We start from the raw sequence: 27,279 nt of genomic DNA on the forward strand, positions 1-27,279 counted from the left end.
TCCGGGGGCACGGCACTCCCGGGTCCCTCCGGCGGGCACGGCCCTCCCCTCACCCAGCCCGGTTCCCCCGGGGCGACCCCGCGCGCGGGCGGGGCGGGGCGCTGCGCGCTCCCGCGGGCCGGGGGGCAGCGCCCGCTGAGCGCGGCGCGGAGGCAGCGCCAGGCATGGCCGACCCGCTGCGCAGGACGCTCTCCAAGCTGCGGGGCAGAAGGTCCCAGCGAGGCGCGGCGGCGGGCGCCGGGCACCGCCACGGCGGAGTCTGCGCCCCGCAGGGTAAGTGCTCGCCGGGCTCGGCCGCGAGGCTCCGGCTGCCCGCCCGCGGCCGCTCCTCCACCTGCCGGCCAGCGCCGGGCGGGGGCTCCCGCGGCACCGGGATGCTCCGTGCCCGCTGCCCGGAGCGCCGCGCCGGGGCGGGCGGGAGCTTGGCTCTCGGATCAGTCCTCAGCGGCGGCAGCGAGCCGTCCGTACCTGCGCCGCTTCTGGGAGCGGGAATTCCTCGTGAAAGCGAGAGCTCCTGCGGCTTCGAGCAGCGCTGTGTGCGCCTCCCTGCTCGTTGTCTTGTCTCCCACATCTGCTTGTCACTCCTCGGCTGCTGTTTGCCCGCTGGGGTTGGGTGGTTTGCTCGCTTTTTAAAGATGCACTCGAAATCTTACAGATCAATTTTCAGTTTTGTCGTTGTTCCGTTTGAATATATAGTAGTTGTATCTTATACTTTTGTTAGGAAGCTTAGTGAAAGAGAACGTGTTTAAATATCAGCCAGAAGAACTGAGAGTTGTTTGATCCATATATGGAGAGGCTGGATAAAGCTGTGCCCTGCTTCCATGCAATCTGCAAAGCAAGGCATGGTATCGTGGTGAAGTATTTTCTGTGCCCACGGAGTTGGCGTCAGGTCAGTTTTGACTGCAGTTGAGTTGAAACATTGAAGCTTTTATTTCTGAGCATACACGTGTTGCTACTATTATTATTCAAGCTTAACTTGAAATACTGATTTATTTAATTTTTTGTCAATGGAGTGAAAGGTGAAGGAAATACCTGACTTTTTTTTTTTTTTTTTTTTCCTTGAACACCACGGCGCGGGCGCCCTCTCACCCCGCTCAGCTATGCCAAGTATGTGCGCGGCGGAGCCGGGGCCGGGCGCGCGCGGCGTTTTTTTTTTTTTTTTTCCTTGAACACCATATTGAAGTCTTTTGAACAGGAACTGTTGTCATGTTTGGTATTTGTGTGGAGACATGGTCTTAACTATATTAAATGTAATATTAAATAGGTATGTGAAAGTGCTCATAGTAGGCAGCATTCTTCTGAATGAAGCATTGCTCTAGAACAAAAAGTGCGTTCCTGACCTGTAGGTCTCTCAGAGCTTTGTATTTATTTAAAATTGACTCACTCCTGTAACAGCTAACAACACTGAAAACTAGCTGTGTGATATTGAACCACTGGTTGTGCAGATACTTGCATGTGAACCAGTTTGTTACTAAAATAAACACAGGCATAAGGGCTTTCAGGATCAGGGCCAAGTTCGAATAAAGGGGAAGCAGTGCTTGCAAATACTGCTAGCAATTGCAGAAACTGCAGTTGGGAGATGTTTGTGTAAGTGTATGACTTGGATGAGTTTCAGTGAGCATTTCCAATCAATGACCTCTGGCAGCAGGTGGCTAATGACGGTTGGGATCATCCTGACTCCTGTGGAAGGAGCGTCCCTGCGAGCAGCCTTGGTCGAGGATGCTGGAGGCTCATGCTTATTGATGGTTCTGCACTAAGCTTTTGCAGATGGCTCGTTATGGAGATACCTGGGTGGATGTTGAAAACAAAGTTTTCTGCTGCTAGGACTGGAGGGCAGCCTGAGGCTCACAGATGTGTCACTGGGCGTGTGTTTAGGCACACTGTACTGCTTTGGAGCCTGTTGTTTTGGGAATTGCAGCCTGTCCTAACCAGTGCGGAAGGACCCGTGTTTCTACAGCAAAGCAGGAAGTAGCAGATATTTTTGTTTGTGGAAATACAGTTCTCGGATGCTCCATCTATTTATGTCACCAGAGCAGGGACCATCCTTGGAATGAAGCAAGGACTTTGGGATAGTTGTCACTGGCAGGAGGATGCCTACCCGAGAAGTCCCTGACCCAAACAGGCTTCTTGGAAACACAGGCATAGCCCTAAGCCCATTGCAGATTAGTTTCCTCTCCTTTTGGTGAGTTCTTACTTGAAATGGTAGTGTGACAGTGTGTAAGGAGGAACCATTACAACGGCATGCTTCCATGTCCAGGCTGTGGGGGGGGAAGGAGTATGATTGCTGCCAAATCACTGAAACCTTGACAAGAGATCTGCATTCACATTTTCCTCAGATTTTGTTACCTGGCTGACTTAGGCCCCAGTGTAGCAAAGCACTTCAGTGGAGGTGTGCAAAGGCTTCAAAAGGAGCAGGATTAATTTTGTTAATTCTTCAAATCACAAGCAGTGATAATACTGCAGTTTAGCTGAACAAGCAAACTGTATGCTTTTGAAAAATCACCAAATGATGAATCTTTCATCAAATAAAATGGTGGTGTTTCAGATCTTATCAAGGATCTCTTCTATCATTAAAGTACAAACCTAAAAAGAGGGTCAAAGGGAAGGTGTTCAGATGAGTCTTTTTCATGTCTCCCTTTCTACAGCAAACTTGGGTGGATTTACAGAGCTGCTCCATGAGTCCTCCAGAAAGGTGCCCATATTTTAACATCCATTATTGGTGTGAAAATGATTCTTTGCTAAGAATAATGTTCAAGCAGTAAGGAATATCTGCTTCCATCTGGAAATTCCAATTGCAGAGGGCTTCATGTGAAAAGAGGTTGTCTGTTTTATGTGAACCCAGTTATCCCTGTTCAGCCTCAAAGGCTGAGCGAGCCCAATGTGGGTTGTCCTGGTGTGCAGAGCAGCATGAGGGTTACCTGACTGCTCCCTGATTTTAATTTGGATGTGTTTGCAGCTTTTCTTCCAGTCCTAGTGCAGGAGTCGCAGCTCCCTGATGTGCTGCAGCCAGGGGCTATGGCACTGCTGCGGAGTGGAGCTTGGCTGTGCTCTGACAGGGGGCTCAAGTGTGAGTGGCACTTTCCATGGACAATTAAATGTTTGTCTGTTGCTTCAGTGAAACTCTCAAGTTCTGGGAACAGTCAGTGGAATTTGTTCACTTCTTGTGTGAAATTTTTGTTGTTTAAAAACTTCTCTACATTTCTTCTTTCTCCTTCCTTATTTTCATGATGGTGTGTTTTGTTTTATTCCCCCCAAATCAGGGGATGCTTCTGTCGTAATTATAGGATAAGGACAGTCCTTTCTGGAGGTTCTTGTGTAAGACATATCATCACTTTTATTTATATAGAAATCTAGAAATTAATAGATGAGCGGGCTTTGTAGCCATTTAAACAGTACATTGGGACTGTTTCTTCACTGGCATAACTGAACTGGAGAAGTACTGTGTAGTAACTTTTCAAACCGATTGCACCTGAACTTGGCAGAAAAAAGCAGCCATTTTTGTGGAAGTATGCATGACCTTTCAGCAGAGCTATCTCACTGCCACTTATCTAAATTACATGGTGTTAAAAATACAGCCAAACATGCCTGGTTCATTATTAGCTATGTGCACATTCTGCTTTGATGGGCTGAAATCTAATTTTGTGCTCATATCACCTTTTGTCCTTTTGGATGAGGTCTGATGCAAGTGTTATACGACAGCAGATGTGTTTATCTGTCAAAAGCGAAACGACATTCTAAACATTTGTCTTTCCCTTTTTTTTTGCCTTCCTTTCTGGGAACAGATTTCATAGAAAATGTTTACATAGCTTCGAGAAGCAGGAAGGAGCCCGAGTGCCCCCAGGCCAGCGAGGTGCCCGAGCACAGGCCGCAGGTGAACAGCATCACCGTTTCCAAGAAACGCAGCTGGCTGCAGCAGAGCACCCACCGACGGCCTCCTCCTCCTCTGGAAGAAGAAAATGCCTGTAAGGAAGAGCCCGGGGCCGTTGTCCCGGTACCCAGGTCTCCCGTCCCGCTGCCTGAGCCCGCAGTGCCGTGGGCTCCGTGCCGTGGGCTCCCTGCGGGGCGGGAGCGCGGGGCGCGGAGCTGCGGCCTGCTGGGGAGCGCTGCCCCGGACTGCGGCGAGGAGGGCGACGCCGATGATGAAGGAGAAATATGGTACAACCCCATCCCTGAAGATGATGAGCCCGACTTGCCCGGGGTCCACCCTCCTGCTGTGAATAGCCTTGTTGCTGTGGGCTCCCCGTCAGTTCGGTACAAAGCCCACCCTGGGGGTGACTCTGGGATGGCCGCGAGTCCCCATGAGGGTCCCACACGCCCCGCGGAGAGCTCGGGGAGCGGCCGGGCGGCACAGCCCGCCGAGGGCAGCCCGGCGGATGCCACACAGCCCGGGGAACACGCGCTGCAGCCCCTGCAGAAGCTGGCCTGCAAGGCTCCCGCTGTGCCAACAGCAGAGGACAATCCTGCCTTCAAGTGTCCTTCCACAGGTAAGAGTGTCCAGGAACATAAGTGTTTGCACCTCTGTTGTATTTTAGAGGAATAATAAAACTTTGTTATGTCTCTTTTCTCTTTCTCCACCTCTTGTGTTATCAAGTAAACTTTTGGTGGAAATGTGTGTCAAGTGCATTGGAAATGACTCGGGTTGTGAGACTGATGCCCGCTAAGTGCAGAGGTGCACAGCTGTTTCCCAGTTTGTTCATGGCGTGTCCAAGTGTGGTTGGCCTGGGTCTGTTTGGGCCCCCACCTCGTTGAAGACGAAGGTTTTACAAAACGAGCTTGCTGAAGCCTGGTAATGTGAGGACACACTGGGTTTCCTTTGTCAGCTGGTGTCTAGCCCTGGCCTTGGATTCCTGCCTCAAAGCTACTTAATGTCTGCAGAAGTTTCTTTAACTTGCTGTCTGGGACTTTTTAATAAAGACTTTTTGGTAGACCATATAAGTGCTATTCATCACGTCGCTTTCTGTAATTACTGCCTTGTTGACTGTCTCAGGCTAATCTAATAGACTGGAGAAGAGTGGTTTTCACTTTCAGGAGGCAGCCTCTTTGTTCCTTGTTATCTTTGGCTGAGTGTTTGATAGTCTCGTTTCCATAATTCCATTAGTGTGTGAATTCAGCATCATATTAAGGATTTTTCCCAGTCTGTTAAAAAACCCCAAACAAATATAAAACCACACCAAACAAAAATAAGTAGAAAAAACTCTCCCAACCCTTTCCAAAAAGGTATTACTTTTAATTACTTACGTGCCTCGTATTATCTCGACCTTAACTCTAGTGTCCTGTTCAAAGTTAGAAACAGCATAAAGTTCAGGAGACACGGAATTCCGGGCTCCTTTCTTTGGAGAAAATTTACACTGGCATTTAAGAGCCTGTATTTCTGCCTGGTTCATCACAAAGGACCTGAAGCATTGATGTGGAAGCCCAGGTGTGCATTGCCTTCTGGAGGGGCTTCTTTTTGGGCTTCTTTTTCCCCATCCAGCCTCACCATCCTGGCAGTCTCTGGCCCCATGTCCCTGTATACTGGGAGCTGCTGTGCCTGGATTCCTGGTGTAAAGATACTACTTCTGGGAACAGGGTTTGTTTTCAAAGGCACCAGAGCAACTGCTGTAAACAGCAGAAGGAAAAACTCAGTCTTCTGGGGGCTCACATTTTGTTCTTTTCATGGAAATGCTGCGGATACAAGCATATTTGTAGTTGCAAAGTGTGTTAAAGTTTTTGGGCATTTATTACAAATAGCTCACTTTATAGCTCTTTTACATACTTAGACCAGTTTTATTTGCTTGCAAGACAGATGAGATAATAAGTTCTTTGGTAGATTTTTGTCGTTGTTGGGGCTCTAGATGCTTTGTAGAGGTCACTAAGTGTGGTTATTTAGGAAGGCCATGTGTGTCCTGCAAACTGCTTGACCTCCATTTAGTTGGTTAATCTCTCTATACGTGGGTGACTATTTATTTTTTAAAAGAAGTTAGTCCCTTCCTGTAAGAAGAAAAATGTCAAACTTGTTTTCATACTGAAGATGCGCTTATTTCTGAAAGCAAAGTTGTCAATTTCAAGAGTTTCCTGAAACTGAGAGAAAAGTTACGAATTTCACCTGATTGTTTGTTATGCATTTAGTCAATTAAGGTACTTCAAATGCAGCTCTCCTTCTACATGTGTTGGGTGGTGATCACATTGAATAGATTAATTGATGATGAAGTGGATCCCTGCTGCTTGGTAATTGGCTTTATTATGGAGAAGTGGCTTAGTTCTTTTTAATCCAGTTAAAGTATCTACAGTTATTTCCAGTCAAATTTAAAATGACAGCTCATCCATATAAAATTACTACATGAAAGGCACCATGGCCAATTTCACTTTATTTGTGTTAGGGCCTTGTTTGAATTATACAGCTGGTATGAAATGGACGTGTCTGTTTGTAGAGAGCTGGGTACATTAAGCAGTAACTCCTGTCAAATCAGAAATGAAAGCTTTGGGGAAAAGTCTTCTTGCCTTTCTTATTGATGTCATATATAATATGTCGATATTGGTTAGCATTGGAGCCTAAATGTTAGATTTCGGGAAGCACAGACAGAAAAAAGTGGGGCAGTACAAAATTCAACAAAATATATATATTTGTTTATTTTGTCATTTGCTGTTTTCTTCTTTGGACAATGGAAGGAATTTTACCTTTAAAATTTTAGACATTTTTGCCTTACTTGAATTTCCAGCTTTGTAGAGAGAAAATAGTAATGCTTTTTTTTTCTTTTTGCTTACTTTTTTGAGTCTTTATTAGACAGGAGATTTTTTTATTAAAAGAATAAATGATAGAATTCTGTTATTGTGGGTCTTTCCAAACAGAGCACCAAAGAGGTATTTCCTGTATCTGTTACTAGTACAATGGATCATAATTGTACAGGTGCTAATTTGTTCCATACTCTTAATTTACACTGCTAGATCCTGGTATTAATCTGGTTGCTTTCTACAGTAAAGGCCATTTATGTTAATAGGATTTGTCAGGTAATTCCTTCCTGAATAATTCTGGCCTTGTTGGCTTTAAAAAAGAAACTGATTAGAAATAAGGCACCCTTATAGCAGAGCTTGGGAAAAAAATTAATGTATTTTCTTTATAACACATATTCAAAAGGTAGGAGAAAGAAGGTGACTTGGTTCCAAGTTAATAATGTTGAAACAGCCCAGCTTAGGCTTTTAGGTCTGTGGGAGAAGAATTTAGGTGGAAAGAACCCTGGAGGCTGTATTTAATTATGTGTCTCCTTGCACAGACAAAATGGTTATGATTGGAAAACAGAATTTTTTTTTTTTTGTTACAAATGCGATATGCATTTTTTTTCTGTAAAATGTTGAAGTAAATTTTCTTTATAACTCTTTAGGACTGAACTCATAACTGTGTGTTTTTATAGATGTGTGTATCACCTGCAAATCGTTGAAGAAAAGCATCCCTTTGTAATGTTGGCTCCTGAGGCAGATTTACACCACAGAGCTCTCAATAGTGCCTTCTGAAGAATTTGCAATATTTTTGCTTTTGGGAGGATAACTGTTGGTATTAGTGCCTACCTAATGAGTGGAATCATCTCCTGTATCTGTAGCTGAGAGACATCCTGGTAGGACCGGTGCACTGAAGGTTGCCAGGATCTGGATTGTGCTGTTGTTACTAAAAATGTACTTGAGTTAGCTGTCTGGGTGGAAAATCCTGGTAAGAATCACTGTAAACAATTTCTTTCCAATGTTATGGCAAGTGAAGATGGATCCCATATTCCCACTTAACCTTGATATGTGCCAACTGGAGCTTGGCTTAATTCCTATTAAAACTACAGGGCTCTTTCTCCACTTAGACTGTGACCATTATCCTAGTTTCCAAATACATCTTTTGGGGCCAATGTATGCAAATATTTTGCATGCTTGCGTGTTGCAGGCAAGCTTTCAGCAATACACATAGAGTATACTGGGGGGCAAATGCTACCTACACCTTTCCTTCCACATGTTACAAATACTATTTTTGAAATTTACTGTTTTTTTCCCAGATGGAAGATGCTTTGTGGTTTACCTGTTTTTCAAGTGCAAGGAGCTGTGGTTTCACAGGACAGAAGTGCATTGATGTGAAATAACTTGCACAATGTGTGAGATGCTAGAATGGTTAGGGATTTGGCAGAAAGATCCCTCTGTTCCCTCTCTCTCCTGCAGAGATGAATCCAGTTTTTAGGGGTTTTTTGGGGAGTTTGTGCACATGCTTTTGGAGGTCAGGGGCTTATTCATGTATTTGTCTTGGCTTCATGGGGTGACAATGCCATAAAGACCTGCTGGTGAAAGAAACAACAGGATGTAACACTGTGGAGTGGGAGCACTTCTGTCAAAATAACTATTGCCTTTTTCAGTTTCTGTTTTGTCCTGAGTAACTGTATCCTCTGATGGGGAAAATAGGGGCAAAGCTGCTTTTCATGCATGTGAAAGATGCAGTGAGGAGGGGAAATGTTCGTGAGAGCATCCTGAGCAGACAGTGCCTGGCATGGCCGCGGTGCTCCGCGAGTGCCTTGGTGCAGCTCCAGCGTCTGAGCAGAGCCCCTGTGCTTCATGTGCAGCATCATTAGTGTTTAAAATATCTGCAGCAAACTCACGCTGCTTTGGAGATGCTGAACTCTTTAAATCTGGTCAGTAAAGTGCTGTTAGACGTGCTTGCTCCTGTCTGCAGTGAGATAGCCCATGGTGGATGCTCTGAGGATCACCACCAGGGTGAGGAGCAGGCACTGGTCACCCCCTTCACCTCTGGTGCCTGAGCCTTGGGGGGTGTGCTGTAACCACCTCCCGTTTCAATTAGTGCACTGTTTTAAGCAATGTATTTTCTGTCTTTTGCTCCTATAAAAGTTAATGAATTAATCACAATTTTATTAGTATCAGTGTGTATAGTAACCAAAGAAAGCAAACTATCTTTACAAAATTCTGAGATTTTTTTTTTTTACCATTTTAATAATTTCTATCTTTCTTGACTCTGAAGCAGTACGTGAGATAGGGACTGCTTCAATTTGATATATCATGAGTTGTTCTCTCAATGCCATTTACAGTTCTGCTCTGAATTTTTATATCAGAACAGGTCTAGAACTGTGCCTGCACCTGAGAAACTTAACAACCTGTGACATCAGTAGAGCTGATGTGCAGTGTGTCATTGAGGATCCAGATCAGTATCTCTTGTGGATTCTACCACAGAAAAACAGTAGCCTTCTTTCAACTGTTGTTTGCTACAAGAACAGTTTTGAAGTATTTGTGCTCTTCTGTTTTGATTTGCTGCTTTTTCATTTTTAATACATTAGCTCAGTATTTCCATTAGGTGTGAGAGTGGCTGTTTGATGCTTCAGTAGCTTGGTGTAGTAAGCAATTGATAGCTTTCTGACCAACTTAGTCACTTCAACTTGTTGCCCAAAAATAAATTGCAGGTTTTCTGAGTAACTTCAAAATAACTCAGAAACCCTATCTTAAGCAATGAGGAATGTGACATATATAACAGAGTAGTCAAATGTGCCTGTAAAACAGCATGTGTTGCTGGCAATGGATGTGGCAGTGATAAATGTGCCCAAACACATATAAACAGCATTAAACAGGGTCAGACAAGCATGTTTACTGTGCTAAATCACTGCACATGTCTGGCAGGGGCTGTGTTGTAACTGCTTGAGTCTGAGCCCTCTCTTCCCTTGGGGCAGTGTTGTGTAGGGGTCTGCTCGGCTGAGGGGACACTAGTGACTGTCCTGTGGACACCTGGGTGGATGGGCTGCAGAGGGACCTGGTTTGTGAGGCATTGTGGGCTCCTCGTGTTTCTGTGGCTGTGGAAAGGCTTTATGCTTTCACACAGCCACAGTGCTGAGCAAAGTAAAAGCTGGCTCTATACTCAAGCTGAACCCACAGCTGATGTTACACTCAGTTACTTAGGGTGTCAGTTCGTTTTGACTTGGTTTGCATTGTCCTCCAAAAGGTTCCTTTTTTTCTGTATTCATACTGCTGAAGTGTCAGAAGGCACAAGGTAAATGTGTTAAAGCCAGTATAATAGAACAGCCCAGGCTGGAGAGGGCATCAGATGATCATCTTACCCTTCAGTGGAACCAGGGGCCTAAATGAGACACCTACCCCACCCCGTGCAGTTGCAGCTTGGAAACCTGCAGGGGTGAAGACTCTTCCACATCCCTGTTCCAGAGGTTGAGTTGTCACTGTAAAAGATAAATGTTACATACACATACAAATGGTCAGCTGTGTATATAAAACTGACCATCCCTGTGCTGACCTGGTGCAACAGGTGCCTCTTAGGTTTTGTCTTCTCCTATCACCCTTCTGTAAGGATATTTTTAATGTCTAACTGCTGTTTGTAGCGCAATCTTGTAACTTGGTTGAGAAAAGAGGCGCGCCTCGGTTCCTCTGTCAACCTTGTGAGAAGGCTGGGAAGTGAAGTGTTACTGGACTGTGCTGCAACTCCTCCTGCAGCTTGTTCAGAGTTGTCATGTACACTCTTTTAAAATTGCGTGCATACCTCAGCACATTGCTGGCTTTAGTGGAACAACATGTGGCTCAGTGCTGATGGGAATACCATCCTGCATAATACTCGACTGTTAAGTTTCCTCCAGCCGCATATTTCACTTTAACTGTTTGGTGCTGAACGCAGCAGAAGTTGGACACATAAAAGTCATAGTGTTAGATTGACTCTTTGGTTTTAATGAGCTGGGGGGGAAGTTTAATTTGCTGGCCTGCTTTTCCAAGCCTGTGCCAAGGAGTTTTGACAGAAAGGGGAGATTAATGTTAGAGGCTGCAGTGTGGCAGTGATTGCTATAGAGCGCTCCACGCCAGCCCACCAGTGGGACCGTGCGGTGATTTGCAGTACAAGGGAAGGCTTTGTCTGCCTTTATCAAACACCACATTTCTAACTAGCTGCTTGCCAGAAAAGCACAGCAGGCGTGCTAGAAATAGCCCTTCCCCTGCAAGGGAAGTACTTCCATGAGATGCAGGATTAAATGAATTTTCTTCTGTTCCTCTGGAAAACAGATTCTATGCATTATTCTTAGTAACTGAAACTTCCTTTTATAAAGATACTCTTTTAAGCAACTGTCTTCAAAAGTTACTTAATCCAAACTTCTATTGAGACTAGAACTAGCCTTTGTAGGGTTTTTCTTGGAAGGGGGCAAGGGAACCAAAACCACAGCAGATGACTTTGGTCAAAGACCATATTGCCTGATTTAGCTGTTAAGGCTTGGTGAAGTATAAAAAGTACATTACAGTCCAATGGTGGAAATTAATTTGAATGCACAAAGCACTTGTAAGAATCACTTGCTGTGGGCTTGGAGTGATTTGTTTAGAATTAATGTAGTAAGTCCTTGGCAAATCTGAAGGAGAAACCCCTTTAAAGTATGGTTTACTAAGCATCTTGTGAAAACAACTCTTCTTTCTTTCTTTTTATATGCTGTAAACAGTCTCCTTTTCCATGGCTAGTAAAGAGGAATGATGGATGGATAAAGGTGTTTGAGTCTCTGTGAGCTGCCTGGGCTAATTGCTTCACACAGGGTTGGTGTGTTTAGGGGCTCTATAGAACCCCAGCCTCACAGGCAAGGCTACCCAGTCCTCTTGGGAGCTGCTGACATTTGGAAATGGTGATTGGGATGGCAGTTGCTAGCAAGAGGCACTCTAAGGGGAGGAAAAGTGACTCTAAGTGAAAGTAATAATGTAATTTTATTAATAACTATCTGTCATTCTGGCCTCAGCTTTCCTCCTGCATGGTTTCCTACCTCAGGTAAATTGATCAATTTTCTTACAATTATTACTGCCTCATGCTGGTAAAAGTGAAAATTACTTGAGCAAAACTTGGTATTTGCATTTCCTTGAGTATTAGAGCATGAGGTGAGCCACAGGTTCCTGTCTGTGTGCAGTACTGGCTTATGTCTAATTGTGTTCCTTAATTAGCTGTTCTTTACTGCTGAATTGAAGGAGTGGTGTTGGTTTGTTTTTTTTCTTTTGCTCTTTTTAGCATCAGTGCTTGTTGGGGGTTTTTTTTGGTACCTTGAAAGGGGGGTGATTTCCTTTGAGGATGTCACTGGGGAACTGTCTAATTTTAAACACTTGTGGGGTGCTAGTGCCAGGAAACATGGAAGGTTGCTGGCTGGCAGTGAAATGAGGCAGTGCAGGATGCAGCTTTTAGAAGGAATAAATCTTACATCATGCTGTAGAAAGGAGGAGCTGAGAGAAATGAAAGAAAAGGTGTGAGACTGCCTGCATCTACGCAGGAGAGATTTAGGGCTCTTTGAGGTAATAGAGGGACACAAAGAGCCACATTCTTTACTCGAGACAAGTGTCTTTCCTCTAGGCATAAGAGGAGTGGCAATGCTGATGTGTTGGCTGTGTAGCTAACTGCTCTGTAGACAAGGGTGCCTTTGCCATATTTCCAGGATTTTTTCAGTAAGTCTGGTTTCCTTGCACTTGTGCCCCAGGAATGTGGCTGTGTGTTCGTGTGGGGGATGCAGCACAAATGGGTCGAGCTGAATGCAGAGGGTGCAATTGCTCATTTGTTTATATGTAGTTTCTGGCCCTTTCATCTCCATAAAGCAGAACAAATCTGGCTTTTGACAATGAATTGCCAAGTTTGGCTGAACAAGTCAGCAGGGCACAGCTTTCTGAACGCTTATGAACATCTGACTGAATGAGTGATGTTTGTCTGAATGAATTGTACTTATCAGGTTATGACAAATGGTACATGTTTTCCGCAAGTTCAAGATTTACTTTTTCATTGCCAAGAATTGCAGTTTGAAAATGAATATTCATTCTCTTTTCTTCTAAAGGGTTTGGAGCTGCTCTTGCACGCAAGCCTGATATACCCTCCACAGAGGTTTCTCCTCCAAGTCCCAGTCCCCTGAAAAAAAGCGGATCAATCAACTGGCCTTTCCCTGATAGAATTAAATCTCCCAGGACTGTGAGGAAGCTTTCCATGAAAATGAAAAAGCTGCCAGAGCTGAGCAGAAAGCTGAGTGTGAAGGGAAGTTCAAGCCATAGTAGTTCAGATAATCCTCCTTCCCTGCTGAAAAGTAGCTGCCGGGATACAAGCCATACAGTGTCTTTGCCTTCTTCTGGAAACTCAACCACAGCTGCCAGCAGGAATGTGATAAGCCGTTACCATCTTGACAGCAGTGTGTCCTCACAACACACCTACAAAAAGAAGAGCTCAAGGAGCTCCAAATCCTTCAACAAAGGTGGTTACCTCAGTGATGGTGATTCTCCTGAACTTATAACAAAATCAGGTAAACACAGACATGACACCAAGTGTGGGAAAGGAAAGGAGAGCCTTCCAAGTAATAGTGGTAAACCTGAAATAGATATCGATGCCTTCAGACACTACAACTTTTCTGATCAACCCAAGTGCTCTCAGTACATCTCTGGACTCATGAGCATTCACTTTTATGGTGCTGAAGACTTAAAGCCACCACGAATAGACTCAAAAGATGTCTTTTGTGCAATACAGGTTGACTCAGTAAACAAAGCAAGGACTGCCCTGCTCACATGTAGGACAACATTTCTTGACATGGACCACACATTCAACATAGAAATCGAAAATGCTCAGCACTTAAAGCTGGTGGTGTTCAGCTGGGAACCCACCCCACGGAAAAACAGAGTGTGTTGTCATGGAACTGTGGCTCTTCCCACTCTCTTTCGGGTCACCAAAACGCATCAGCTGGCTGTCAAACTGGAGCCCAGGGGGCTCATTTATGTCAAGTTGTCACTCATGGAGCAGTGGGAGAACTCTCTCGATGGCCTTGACGCAGACCGTGAGCCTGTGATGTTTGGGGTAGATGCTCGGAAAGTTGTAGAGAAGGAAAATGCAGGCTTGATGGTGCCACTTTTGTTGCAGAAATGCATTCTGGAGATTGAAAAGAGAGGCTGTCAGGTACTGTGTATATTTTAATCTCTTTTGTCAATATTTCTGTGTTGAGATAGCTGTTGTTGCAGTGAGTGAAATAGTGAGTGAAAATGGGGGAAATTAAAAACATCTTTACAAGTCTTTTTTCCTTTGCTGCTTGTGTGTGGTGAGCACTGGCAGTTGTAATGTGGGAGGAATAACAGGGCTGTGTGCAATCAGCACTTCCAGCTTGGCCTTTGTAGAGGAGGAGTACACTTGCTCACAGGAGCTGCTCCCAGCAGAGCTTTAGGAGTGGGGATAGTGAAACAAACCTACAGCCCCCAGTGTGTAGAGTCACCCTCAGAAAGCAGAGATCAGTTGAGAACTTGAGAATGTTTGACCCCTGAGACATGGGTCAGTCTGTAGGAACACACATCTAAATGCAAAAATGATATGGTTCACTGTTTGCTCAAACCCAAAGCTGGGACACAGTGAGCCCATCTTTTTGTGCAGTCTGAAGCCAGTGTGCCTAAGACCCATCTCTGTGATCACTTTGTACACAGCATTAGGATGAGGATGAGTCCCTGAGGGGCTGAATTAATTCTTTGCCCACACCACTGCTCCTTGTCTTTCTTCAGCTGGGAGTGCTGCAAGGCAAAAGTGCCCAGTGTCTTTTTTTCATGCCATTATTGGTTGATGTAATCTAATGAACAAAAATATGTATGAGAAATGAGGTATGGAAACAAATCACTGGTTATGGGTGCTAGACAAGAGGTCTATTAAGAAGGACTGTGCACAGTCCTAAGCTCAGATGTTCCCCATGGCAATTAGTTTGAAACTGGTGGGAGGACTCTTGCCTGCTGTTCCACAGCATACGTGAGCCCTCCTTGTCTTTTGCACCTGTTCTCACTCAGGTGAAATTGAGAAGTAGTCACACCTACCAGTGTTGCTATTTTAAATTGCTGACAGGTTGGATATGCTTGCAGGTGTGATGAGATTAGCTCTGCTGTTTATAACCCAGGTCATGAACTATAGAGGGAAATGGAACTTCCATGTGGCTCTTTTGCTGAAAGTCATTGCTGGTATTAGCTGTGTGATTTTTCTTGTGGATACTTCTCCTAACATCCAGTCACTGGAAAAAAAGAAGTTTTATTCTTTCTAGTATATGTGTCCTATGGTTTCAGCACTTTATTATAGGCTTATTTGTACCTAGTCATGCAAATGATATTGGGTAATCAAGGCAACACTGGTAATGAAGCAATTGGGATTTGAGTTATCTGAACGTACCCGATGCTTTTGAGCATGAAATCTATTTTTGTATTTGCACAGGGAGAACCAAATCTGCAAAATATACAGTTAACTTCTTCTTTTAACCACATGCTTGTCTGACATTTTTGACTTTCCTATAGAGTGCAAATACTGTGATGGTGCATAAGCTCCACCTGAATTTCAGATGTGGCATTAGGAAACTTTAAAAGAAATGGTCTTAGGCAGAATGGGAAATTGTCTTGAGAACAGGGCAGTACAAATTCCATTGAGTAACTTTCCAATTCATATATGACCAGAAAAATACTTTTGCTTGCATACCTTCATTCTCATGGTCTTGAGACAGTACAGGTGGGGTTCTTTTGTTTGGTTTGGTTTTGGATAATTTTTTGTCTTGAGTCCATGGTAGTTTTGAATTAATCTTTTACTGCTCATAAAATTAATTCGTCTTTTACTGCATACCTACCGATAATGCTAATTAAAATAAAATTAATATTTCTAAGAATTAGTTTTGTAAGATCATGGAAAAATGGTGCATAAATGGTGCTAATGAAAATTAAAAATAAGGATAAAATGGAAAATTTCAGTACATGAAAGCACACGATTTAACTGGCTGTTTAGTTCAAGAATGGTGTGGGTTTCACTCCCATCACCTTAAGCATGCTAAATAATAGCTGTTTTGCAGAAAACTTTCAATATAATTTGAAACACATGGAAGTCAGCATCTTTTCAACTTTAAAACAACATATTATAGGTGTAATAATGGAGTAGTAATAATTTTCTTGAAACTCTGGTTAAGGGTATAAAAATAAATTTTTATTTTTTTACTACATAATGTAATACTGTAGGAAAATGCTTTCACTTATTTTCAGTTTGTGTTGGTTTGTTAATTGATTTGTAACTTTCCTCATTTTTAGTATGGAGTCAGTTTGTATGACTTTTTCTTCTGGTAATGATTAATTACTGTATTTGTACTGCAGTTTTGCTTACATAAAGCTCTAAACACTTCTCACTTCTTTTTGCTGAAGTTTGAATTCTATTTTGTATAATTAAACAATTATGCCAGGAAAAATAATGATGACCTAAGTAGGGTGAAAAGCAAATATATGTTTAATCTGTATTTCTTTACTGATTCTGCATAAAAGCAAAACATTAAGCAATTCCAGTTTAGAACTTGTGTTATGTCAATAAAACACTGCTCAGCACATTGACTGTTGAGAAAACAGGAGCATCCTTCTCTGGCTGCTCCCAGCCCCCGAGTCCTGAGAGGTGTCTGATCCTGTGTGGGGTGATGGGACAGCCTAACTTGGGAATATAGCAAACCGAGCTGCATTCCCAAACAGCTGCTGCTGCTGGGCTCTGGTGGCACAGCACAGGATGCAGTTACAGCTGCTCTGCTGGGCTCTGGTGGCACAGCACAGGATGCAGTTACAGCTGCTCTGCTGGGCTCTGGTGGCACAGCACAGGCTGCAGTTACAGCTGCTCTGCTGGGCTCTGGTGGCACAGCACAGGCTGCAGTCGCTGGTCCCTGGCAGGCAGTGCTGATGAGGGCTGTTGTTTGTGCTTGCAGGTGGTGGGGCTGTACCGGCTCTGTGGCTCGGCAGCGGTGAAGAAAGAGCTTCGAGAGGCGTTTGAGAGGGACAGCATGGCTGTTACTCTCTGTGAGAGCCAGTACCCAGATATTAATGTCATAACAGGTAACACATTTACTTGTTTTTCTTCCAACAGAGTTGTGCCATGTTCCTCATGTACCTTTAAAAGGGGGAAAATTGTGCTTTGAACTCTTTCTGTTGTCATTTTAACAAGCTTTTAACTTCCCCTGAAATCTGGCTGGAAATCTGAAATCTGGGAAAGAGGGCAGTTGTTCTGGGGATGTAAGTATGGATGAAGCAGCAGTGATTTTTAGGGAGGGGAGGACAGGGAAGGACCTGTTTTCAGTAACTACTCCACTCCACCAGGTACAGAGGGAAGTGGGAGTCTGAAAGGAGCTGGGGTCTTGGAGCTGGTTAAACCTCTGCCACTGGTTTGCATTGGAGCAGATCTGGAAAAGCTTGGTTGTGATCAGGCACCTCTGCTGTGCTGGTGGATCCTCACCATGTGGCCCAGGGCTGCTTTGGATCAGCTGTTCTCCCCTTTATGTTGGAGATTGCAGGAGTTATGGAAACAGATTTCCTGTTGTATTGTGCAGGCTAGTTAGAGCTGCAGGAAAGTGCCTTCATTTGTTCACTGCTTTTTTAAAAACCTTGCTGAGCTTTCTCCTCCTCCCTGGAGTGGCCCTTCACTTGGTGTCACTCAGCAAGCTCCAGGCACAGGTTAGGAGGTCCTGGGCAGCCTGTCTGCATCAGCTCCTTACATAGCTCTCTTCACAGGAGTTGCACTGCAGAACTGAAGTAAGTTGTTGAAGTTTTTCTGGTTTGCTAAAAACTGGAACAGTTTTATAACTATTGATACTTGATATAAGCTGAAGTTGATCTAATTTCAGGCATCACTGAGTAAGCCAGTTGCTCTGAGAAATTAGTCAGAAGCATTCACTGCCTGTATATCAAGAGATGGAAAATGTAACAGTAGTTGGGGTATATATTTTCTGTGCCAAAGCCCTTTCTGTAATATCCAACATCCAGCTGTATGGAAGAGTTATTCCCTGTTTGGAGGTTTATTTCATTTCAGTGTACTGGGAATTAATTTTATTAATTACATTTTATAATGATACAGCATGTTATCAGAAGATACTACCCAATGACATTTACTGAGTTACATAAACCTCTTGGTTCAGACTGTGCAGCAGTCAGTTCGCCTTACTTGCCTTGGCTCATTTTGCTGTGGGGTTCAATGTTGTTCACAAGTACCAGCATTCTCAGTATCAGAAACTTGTATTTATAGAATTGTTTAGGTTGAAAAAAACCTTTAAGATCATCAAGTCCAGCCATTAACCTACCAGTGTTTCACTCTGATGTTATACAGCTTTTATAAATGAGGTGTACAGTAAAGGTAAAAAGTATAAATCATCTTTTAAAATGAGTTATTTTCTTCTCTTTACAAATAAATTAATGAGAAAAAATGGTGAGAACTTCTAATATCAGATTGTTCCATGAAATTATTTTGCATCCAGAGTTTGCATTGCAAGAGTGAAAAGACTGCAGCTTTGTTTTCTGCCTTACATAAAGTCTGTTGGATGTCCTTTAGTTTGCATTCTCTTGCAAGAGAGAATTCTTTTTAGTTTGCATTCTCTTGCAATTCTCTTACGTGCTCCTTTCCTTACAAGGGAAAAAGAGTTTTAAGGAATTACACTGAAAAGCAGATTCTTTTCCCTGGTAGCCCTGCAGCTGTGCTGTGCAGGTGCCTGCAGTGCCTGTGTCAGCGTTGTGCTGCAGGGACTGACTGCGGGGGCTCTGCGGGCTGGGGGAGCAGGGAGGGAAGGGCTCTTGGCATCCAGAGCTTCCACTGACCAAATGCAGCCACTCCAGTTATTGGAAGCTGCCTGCTGTGGATTGATGGGGGAAACTACAGTTTTTGTGGACAGCTGAGTTAGCCACTGTGCCTAGTGCTAGGAATAAAGGAGCCCACAAAACTTACTGCATGTGCCAAGGGAGTTGGGTTGAGGGGGAATGTTTCCCCTGATTACTTAATGCTGAGGCTGATGTGCATGATTCATATTTCTATCAGCCAAAACATGTGTTCCACAGAATATGAATCCTCAGCATAAATCTTGGCTGATTTGAAGAGAAGTGCTGCCTTATGTCCTTTTTGAAATTTGAGTAGCTCTCCTTTCCAAAAAGATGAATAATATTTTTTGACAGCTCTCCAAAGACTAAAGAATGAACATTTAATGATTAAATCTTGACTGAGAAATACTCTTGGGATTGGCACAGGCTGACAACAATGAAGTGGGCTCATGGACCCAACTGAGGCGTGCAGGCAGTTCATGGAACTGACCTGTAGCCACGTTATTGCATTGTGTCTGTTGGCATCCACGTGAATTCATATCTCTGATAAAGCTTGCAATACTCTTAACAGTTCAGTGGGTCAGAAAAACGAGGAATTAATGAAGTGGATGGCAATTTCTGCTCTCTGTCTAAATTTGTTGTGTGTGGTTGTGTCAAGAGGAATGTGCTAGTGGGCTGGCAGCGGCAGGAAGCATAGATCCATGGAAAAAAAATAACAGCAGCCTCTTAGAGGGCTAATTTAGCTGAATGAATAGCAAAAGGATTTAGAAAGGTCAAGGGGCATTCATGGCTCCCAAACCATCCTGCTGTCTGGAGCTGAACAGGATAAAGTCCTTTGGCAGGTGGTAGTCCTATGATTGTGGATGCTATTGCAGGAATTCCTACTTAAATAATTATTAATAGACAGTTGTGGGTGTTTAGTATAGGTTAATTGGATTAGAATATATAATTTCTTACTGTAAGCTGGTTCTGATTTCAGCCTCTGCCTCCAAAAAAAGCACAACTGAAACAGAGATCTTGATAGAAGTCAGCGTCTCTTGCTAATGTTTTTCTTAAGAAAAAAGGAGAATATCCCAGACCATGATGTACAGCACCAGCATCTGCCACCTTTGTTTCATAAATATTTTAACCAGCTAATCCACATAGGGAACATGAGCCTCTAAAATTCAGGGAAGAAAAAGTATTTGGTGGGAAGGGAGGAATATGAGTAAGTTACTAAACAAAAATGAGCCACTTTAGTGGCAAAGTACCAAAAGTGCATATTCTTTTTAAAGCAAACAAAAAAATCCCACCAAAACACCAGGGGCAATATTTTTTCAGGAAAAAGTGGTTGTTCTCATATTTTGTATTCCTGAGGGGATGTTCCCATTTGAAGCACAGAGTGAGCTCCTGGAGGCCGTGTGGTGTCTGCAGAGATGGTTTTGCCTGGCTGCCCCATGCCCCTGCTGCAGCAGGAGCTGATTTGGCAGCTCAGGATCAGGGCAGCACAGCTTCAGTAGCTGCACTGCTGCAATGCAGGATTCTTATTTAAATGAAAATATTTATACAGGTAGAAGACAACTCTTACATGCATCCTGCAAAATGCATTCGGCAAAATGTTAACTTAGAAACTACCAAAAGAAACTACAAAGCCCACAGCGTTCAGTTCATTGTACAGCTCCTTGCACAGACTCGAGTTGATGAAAACTGTTGCTTTGTTAAATAGCAGAGTGTGATGATAATTGCTGTGATGTGAGATTTTACAAGGTTGTGAGGAGGGCCTGCTAAAAAAGTCTGCCTTTCAAACTTCACCTGTTTGGAGGACAGGCTGCTTTGTTAACTGCAGTACCTGCTTTTGAACAGTTTCTTTTAGTCCAGCATTTCTTCCTAACAAAGTATTTAAATGCAGCTGTGATCTAGCTAAAATTAGTAGATATTTGTGGCACAGAAAGCAATTTTTAAAGGAAAATGAAAACTGTTGGGAAGCAGGCTTGTTTCCTTCAATTTTTTGTTGGTTGTATTGGATGTTGCTCCTGGATAGCACCCTGTTATGTTCTTTCCAGAGGCTGCTGTTAGAAGCCTTAATAGTTTGGGTTTTTTTGTTATTGTTCTTCCAGTCACTGAAACCCTCTCAAAATGAAGTATCAGCCAGGTTCCAAAGCCAGCTTACAAGAAAGCAAACGCTCAATTCCTGTTCGGAAAGAATAGGTGTTAATGAGGCGCTTGCCTGGTTGTTGCTGTCCCTGGAAACAGCCTCTGCCCCAGCACACCCCAGCTGCAGAAATGCTGCAGTATTTCTGTGCACCAGGGAGGGCTCAGTGCCTGGGCACTTCGGGCAGTGCCTCCCGTGGGTGTGAATCCATCTGTCACAGCTGGGGCTGCAGGGTACCCAGGGCCAGCAGGGAGCTGGTGGCTTTCTCTCGTGAGGATATGTTGGATTTTTGCTTGGCTGGGTGAGAAGACACCATGTGCTTTGCTCACTGGGATGTTTGCTCATAATTTTATAGCTGAAAATAAACAGAAAAGAAAAACTAGCTGATAGGCTTATATAAAAGAGGACAGGTTATCAAGCTGGACTTTGATGTTTGTAGGAGCTCCTTTCCTTGTATGGGAGGTGGACTGCTCTGAGTCCTTTCCTTGCCTCCCCTCAGCCTGAACGAGGGAAGCTTGGAGAGATGTTCACCTGGTGCCCAGTGTCCTCACTCCTGCACATGCAACAGTCCTGTGCTCCTGCCCCTCTTTGCTGTGCCTTTTGGTGTCCTCCCATCCCTCACTCCTGAGTGCCAAGGTTTGGCATTGACACAGAGGATTTTCTTGTGGAATGAGTGCAGTTGATGTGCTTTAATGCTCCCAAAAATTGCTGCAAAGAGAATCTGCAGCTTGTTAAAGGCAGCTTTTGTGTCTCCTTAGGTGTCCTTAAGGATTATCTGCGAGAGCTGCCCTCTCCCCTGATAACCAAGCAGCTCTATGAAGCAGTGTTGGATGCAATGGTGAAAAATCCCTTGAAAATGACAGCCAGCGGTTGTGAGAATGACCCAAGTGACTCTGAGCACACAGCAGCCCTTCTGGATTGCCTGCCAGATGTTGAGAAGGTGAGTAGTGTTAGCATGTTCAAGTAAATCACAAGTTTCAGAAACTAAAGTAACATTTTCACACTGGATATAAAATGTTTCAGAACTGTTTATCAGATCAAGTGGTTCCCTTGGATTTGTGATGCTCCACATACTTGAAAAGAATTCCATGCTGTAATGAATTAGAGGGTCTGCATTGCTGGATTTGCTCGTTTTCATTTTATATTGTTTCTTTAAAACTGAAGGAAAGGCTGTTATCTCTACTTTTACAAGATCAGATAAATGATAATTCCTGTGTGTTGTCCTGCTCCACGTCTGCGGAGCTCTCTGATCTGTGTGTTGTAATTACCTGGGCAAATCCATTCCCCTTTCTTAAGGCTGTGCAATAAAGCCTTCCCTTCCCGTGCTGTGCAGTGCAAGAGAGCTGTGCACTGTTACCTGCCAAATTCCTGTGTAGCACCACAAACCACAGCCCCTTCTGGGGGGAGGGAGTGAGGGGCCTGCACAGTACCTGGAATTACCTGGAACCTTGTTCAGATGCTGACATCATGTCGAGGGTTTCTTTATTTTCTAATGTACCTGGATCATCTGTACTGCTTTCTGCAGCCTCTCCTTCCTTCCTGGTATACCCTTTTTACTGTGAGAAAACTCATCTATGTGAAACTGAGTTCAGATAAGAAACAGAGTTTTACCAGAAAGTCTGTCTTAATTGGTCTGCCCTGTCATAGTCAAATACAGCTTTTCTAATTGACCACTTGGATGTTCTGTTGATGGATGTTGGTAGTAAAACCAGAGCTATCAGCCTTGGTATTTTGTCTCTAGAGCTGTTACCAGCACCACTGTTGTCTAGTGTTTGGTTTCCTGAGCAGTATTTTGTTTCTTTAGGCTACCCTGAAGATGCTGTTGGATCACCTGAAACTGGTGGCTTCTTACCACGAAGTAAATAAGATGACGTGCCAGAATTTAGCTGTGTGTTTTGGCCCTGTGTTACTGAGCCAGAGGCAGGAGACCACCAACCACAACAACAGAGTCTTCACAGACTCGGAAGAGCTTGCTAGTGCCCTGGACTTCAAAAAGCACATAGAGGTTCTTCACTACTTACTTCAGTTGTGGCCAGGTACTTTTATCTGATTAAGGAAAAAAAGTCAAACCATTGCTGTGTGTTTGCACTGTGTGACACTACGTTAGAGCAGCAACAGAATTCTTAAAATATGAGGTACTATGGCACCACCTGTTAATCTAAAGAAATTATGACAGTTTCTATTTGGGCACTTTGCTAAATAGGAAATTTGTTGGTTTAATTGCTTTCTTACCATATGGCAGTGTTTGAGTATAATGAAAGAAATAGTGAAGACTTTATGTGAGTAAAGACGCTGGAAAACACAAACCCAGTGACATTTAAGTTTCCACATCTGAATTAGAGAGGTCTGGGATTTTTTTCCCCTGCTCTCCAGCTTTGACCTGATGGGGTTAATTTATTTCCACCCTTGTAATTTGGCAGAGTTGAAGACATCCTTAGAGTAAGAGGTTTGCAGCTTCTACTTGTTTTTGCAGAGCTTTGCATAAGGAAAAATGTTGCTACTCCATGATGGGTTTGAGGTGACTGCAGATGCTGCTGCTCATTTGTCAGCTGCAGGTGGGCAGCTCCAAAGCTGCTGATCACCAAAAATGAAAAGAAGCTTTCTGTCAGATGAGTGAGTCTGTGCAGGAGAGTTGGGCATGTAGATGGAGGAACAGGGAGACCAAGAGCTATCTGGGCAGCAAATACTGTGCAGAAACTAATCTTGAAACCTCGGGATGGGTTATGGCATGGCTGCTGTGGACTGCAAAACCAAGTGGATGCAGCTCTGCCCACAGGAGTGTGTATTGGTCTAAGGGGTAGGAGTAGGGTAAGCAGTAGAGTTTTCTTTCACTTAGAAGAAAAAGCTGAGTCCTATCTCTTAGCTTGCAAGAACTGTGCAGGATATTGTGTTAAAAGGGAGGTAAAACACAAATGCAGAGACTTGACTAGGTGAACACCACGCAGTGTAAACAGCACACTTGGACTGAATGGAAGGATCACAGTCTGGTCCCTTATATTTAATCTCCTGTAGTTTGAGACAGCTTGATAACCAATATGTTGTGCAATACTTCAATTTCCGTATATTTCCAAGCGAAAACAAATAGGCCTTGTTTGGTCAGACCGTGTAACACTGGCAAGTTATTGTTAACCCATGGCCCTTCATCTTAATGGAGCATAGTCTAAACAGAAGGGGTTTGTTATAGTTGGGGGGGGAAAGCAGTGAGAGTTATTGCATGTTACTGTGCAAGGCATAAAATAAAATCCCCTGGAGAGACCTGAGCTGTAGATCCAGAAGGAGAAGGATTGGGCACATTTCAGGACTGAATCTTTGTGCTTGTGTGTGGGGAGTCTAACAAGAGGGGCTCACATGGTGAACTGCATGGGTTTGTGTGCACTGCCTTTTCAGTGGTGAATGGGAATAGGAAGTCTCTGCTGCTCATTACAAGAAGCAGTGGTCTGTGTAAAACCAGAAGTTTTGCAGCTCAGACACTTAATAGGCCAGGTGAGTGAACAGAGCTGTGCTGTTTGCCTCAGGCAGCGGGTCACAGCGGAGGAGCCTGTTAGTAACTTGTGCTGTGCAATGGGGAGCTCAGGTGACACTGCCAGCAAACCTGTGTGAGCGTACATCTGCTTGTGCTGCACAGAAAAATACTGCAAGGGAGCTTCTTCAATAGCACGGAACGTTAGGGCAGAAGGAGAAGCACGAGAGCCCAGCTCGCTGTGTTGTCAGCTTCTCTAGGTGTTCTCAGTGGTGGTGTTTCTGTTGAGTTTTAATGTCTTTTGCTGTGCCTGCTTTCTGTTACTCCTTAGCCTGGACGAAGTGCGTGAACTGAGCTGTGTCCTTTTTTTGATCCAGAGCTGGATGGTGATTAACTTGTACAATGAATTTAATTGGTGTGCTGGGAGTTTCTACTTTTAAAAGGCTTCTCTGCTGCAATTTGAATCCAGCATGAATCTTCAAAATAGGAAAAAAGTAGTTTTTCCTAATTATTTTATATCAAACAGTGGCAAAACACGTGCAGTGTGTTGGCTGTAAGATTGCGTGTGTCCGTGCATGCTCTTAGTGGGACATCCAGGGATGACAGCGGGCATCTGCCGTGGACTTTTTTGTTGCAGCATGGATTCAGTTCTGACTGGTTTAACTTCTCTCTCCTAGTTCATCACTCGCCTGCCAAAGAACCAGCACATCTGAATGCATTTCCTGAGCACTCATCCTGCCTGAATTACCTGAGGCCCAAGAGGCAGAGACCTCAGGTGCTGAATCTGAGCGGCACCGAGATGTCGGGGGTGCTCAGACCGAGGCCAGCGGGCCTAGACAGCCCATCGAGCAACCGCTATGCTGGGGACTGGAGCAGCTGTGGGGAGAACTACTTCCTGACCCCCAGAGACTGCCTGGGGGAGGCAGACTACGATGACGTCCCTTCGGAAGGCACGGAGAGCGGGGATGACAGCAGCAAAGCCGAGGAGTTGGACGGCCCCGCGAGCCGCCCGCAGCCCGGCCCCGGAGAGCAGCAGCCCTTTGGGAGCTGCCTGACAGTGCCAGCTGTGGACACTGCAGCAGATCACACAGCACACCTCAAGGACCTGCAGGAAAGTATTGACACTCTCATAGGAAACCTGGAAAGGGAACTCAATAAAAACAAACTAAATATGAGTTATTAAATCCTGTCCTGCACGACATCTCCTTGTGCCTCCACGGCCCTCGTTGGGCTTCCCTAGCTGTGTGAGGAGCGATGGTGCCCCTGAGCGCCTTGTGGTAAGGCCATGGCCCACCTTGTGTTAGCACATTTGAAGCCATTCCGTAATGTTTCTGCCTTTCTCTTAGAAGGCATTGTCCTGATTTGTGTTGGAGACCGGCTTAGATTGTGATGTGATTCCACATAGTGGCATTTCTCCCTAAAAACACTATGCACTTAGGTGGCCTGGGCAGTACCTGATAGAAGATAAAGCAACATCTCTGCTGTCAGCGGCAGCAGAATTCCTCATTCCTGAACTCCTGGCTCCGGTACAGATGTTCCTCTCAGAAGAGGAGGAATGCTGCTTGGCCTGAGTTTTGCAGCAGGGACTTCAGATAGACTTGTTTTACTATATATGCAATGGCTGCTATGAAAAATGCTTTATATAATATTTATATATAAAGTTTTAATTGTACAAATATTAACGTATTACTGTATTAACACTTTTCAGTAATTATTTAAACAAGCAAAAATAAATATTTTTCTAACCTTGTTTGTATATATCTATGTATAAATGTGCATGTGTCTGTAGCTATCTTTGTAAAGGAAAGGTCTCAGAATTATGAAATGTTCCCATTTCCAGGAAGACGTGTTCAGTGGTGCCAGGACAAGGTTACCCTTTGGGTAACACAGCATTTGATTTATGCACAGAAACATGGCCAGAGAGAAGGTAGGGTGAATGATTAATGTAAATGACCTTGTGTATTGCAGGAACAGCATTTGCAGGTGTTGACTATTAACTCTCACACACACACACACACACCACCCTTTTTCTGTTTGTTTGGTTTTGTTTTTTTTTTTTCTTGTTTGTTTCTTCCTCTGTGGGTTTTTTCACATATAAAGAAGGCCTGGAAGGTATTTACTTTTCAAAAAATATTTTTTGTTTTTCCTTTATAACCTCTTGCTTCATTCTTGATGTTTTGGTACGTTTTTTTCTTTCCAGAGTTTAATGTATTCCTTTTGTGGTACTCTTGGCTACTGCTGGTAATTAGATGGATTTGAGCCCTCTCTAAAGGGTGGTGGCTCTGGAGATGCAAGATACAAGTTCAGCACAAAGCCAGTTGCCTTTTTTTTTTTTAATTACTCTCCCAAAAATGGAAACCAGAGTTGTCACATGAGGTTGAATGGGTGGAGTGATATTACTCCTGGGGAGTTTGGGTGGGATTGCAGTTCACTGTGACCTTATTAGATTCAGCTATCACCATCTGCTCAGAGCCTCTTTTATCTCGAGTCATTTGTGGTGAGCCATTAAACGTTTCATGTTAAGGAAACACATTGTTGATTCAGGTAAAAATAGGCATCAAATTATTGTACACAGGTGTTTTGACAGCCCTTCTAACCAAAAGGACATACAGAGCATTCCTTGTCCTCTGCAGGTCACATACGCACCCCCAAGGAAGGGGGAATTTGGGCAGGTGGGGCTGAGAAGGTTTTGGTGTTTTCAGAGGACAGTTGCTTTCAGCTGGCAGGGTAGAAATTAATTCTACATCTTTCTGGTACGATTTTTGGCATCCCACCTTGGCTTTCCATTCACCCTGTGGGTAAGTGCTTTTCTGCTAACCTGTACTTCCTTATACTGCTTAATTGAGGTTATTTATTTACAGTAGCAAGGAATTAAGAATTGCTATGGCAAACTTCATCCCTCTTTTCTAAGGAATTATTTTAGCATGATTCCAATGGGCTATTCAATCTCACTAATTTATTTTTATAAGTGTTAAAAGATGCAAAACAATTATTACAATATAATGATATGAATGAAAATGTAAATTTAACCTGAAGCATTTATCAATAAATCGATGTATTTTTTTAAACTTTTATACCTACAGAATGTGCATACTTTTTAAACTATAAATTTAAATTCTAAATAAAATTTGAATTAAGA

General features: G+C 43.7%; 1 protein-coding gene across 1 annotated transcript; it reads left to right on the forward strand.

The window, feature by feature from the left end:
* The first annotated feature begins 90 nt into the window (after positions 1 to 90).
* On the forward strand, positions 91 to 27,279 carry SYDE2 (synapse defective Rho GTPase homolog 2). The gene is made up of 7 exons (XM_041483158.1): positions 91 to 273; positions 3,783 to 4,484; positions 12,789 to 13,888; positions 16,677 to 16,803; positions 21,439 to 21,620; positions 22,485 to 22,716; positions 24,818 to 27,279. Exons 1-7 carry the CDS (start codon positions 165 to 167, stop codon positions 25,321 to 25,323), a joined length of 2,958 nt encoding a protein of 985 aa, XP_041339092.1. The 5' UTR covers positions 91 to 164; the 3' UTR covers positions 25,324 to 27,279.

Source organism: Pyrgilauda ruficollis, unplaced genomic scaffold (assembly GCF_017590135.1).
Source record: "Pyrgilauda ruficollis isolate IOZ18807 unplaced genomic scaffold, ASM1759013v1 scaffold6, whole genome shotgun sequence".
NCBI classification, from domain to species: Eukaryota; Metazoa; Chordata; class Aves; order Passeriformes; family Passeridae; genus Pyrgilauda; species Pyrgilauda ruficollis.

Excerpts from the sequence above, each read along its gene's own strand:
- SYDE2 (XM_041483158.1), top strand. The coding sequence starts at position 165 with ATGGCCGACCCGCTGCGCAGGACGCTCTCCAAGCTGCGGGGCAGAAGG. Across the intron at positions 4,485-12,788 it reads CTTCAAGTGTCCTTCCACAG|GGTTTGGAGCTGCTCTTGCA; the intron begins GTAAGAGTGTCC and ends TTTCTTCTAAAG. Across the intron at positions 16,804-21,438 it reads AGATATTAATGTCATAACAG|GTGTCCTTAAGGATTATCTG; the intron begins GTAACACATTTA and ends GTGTCTCCTTAG.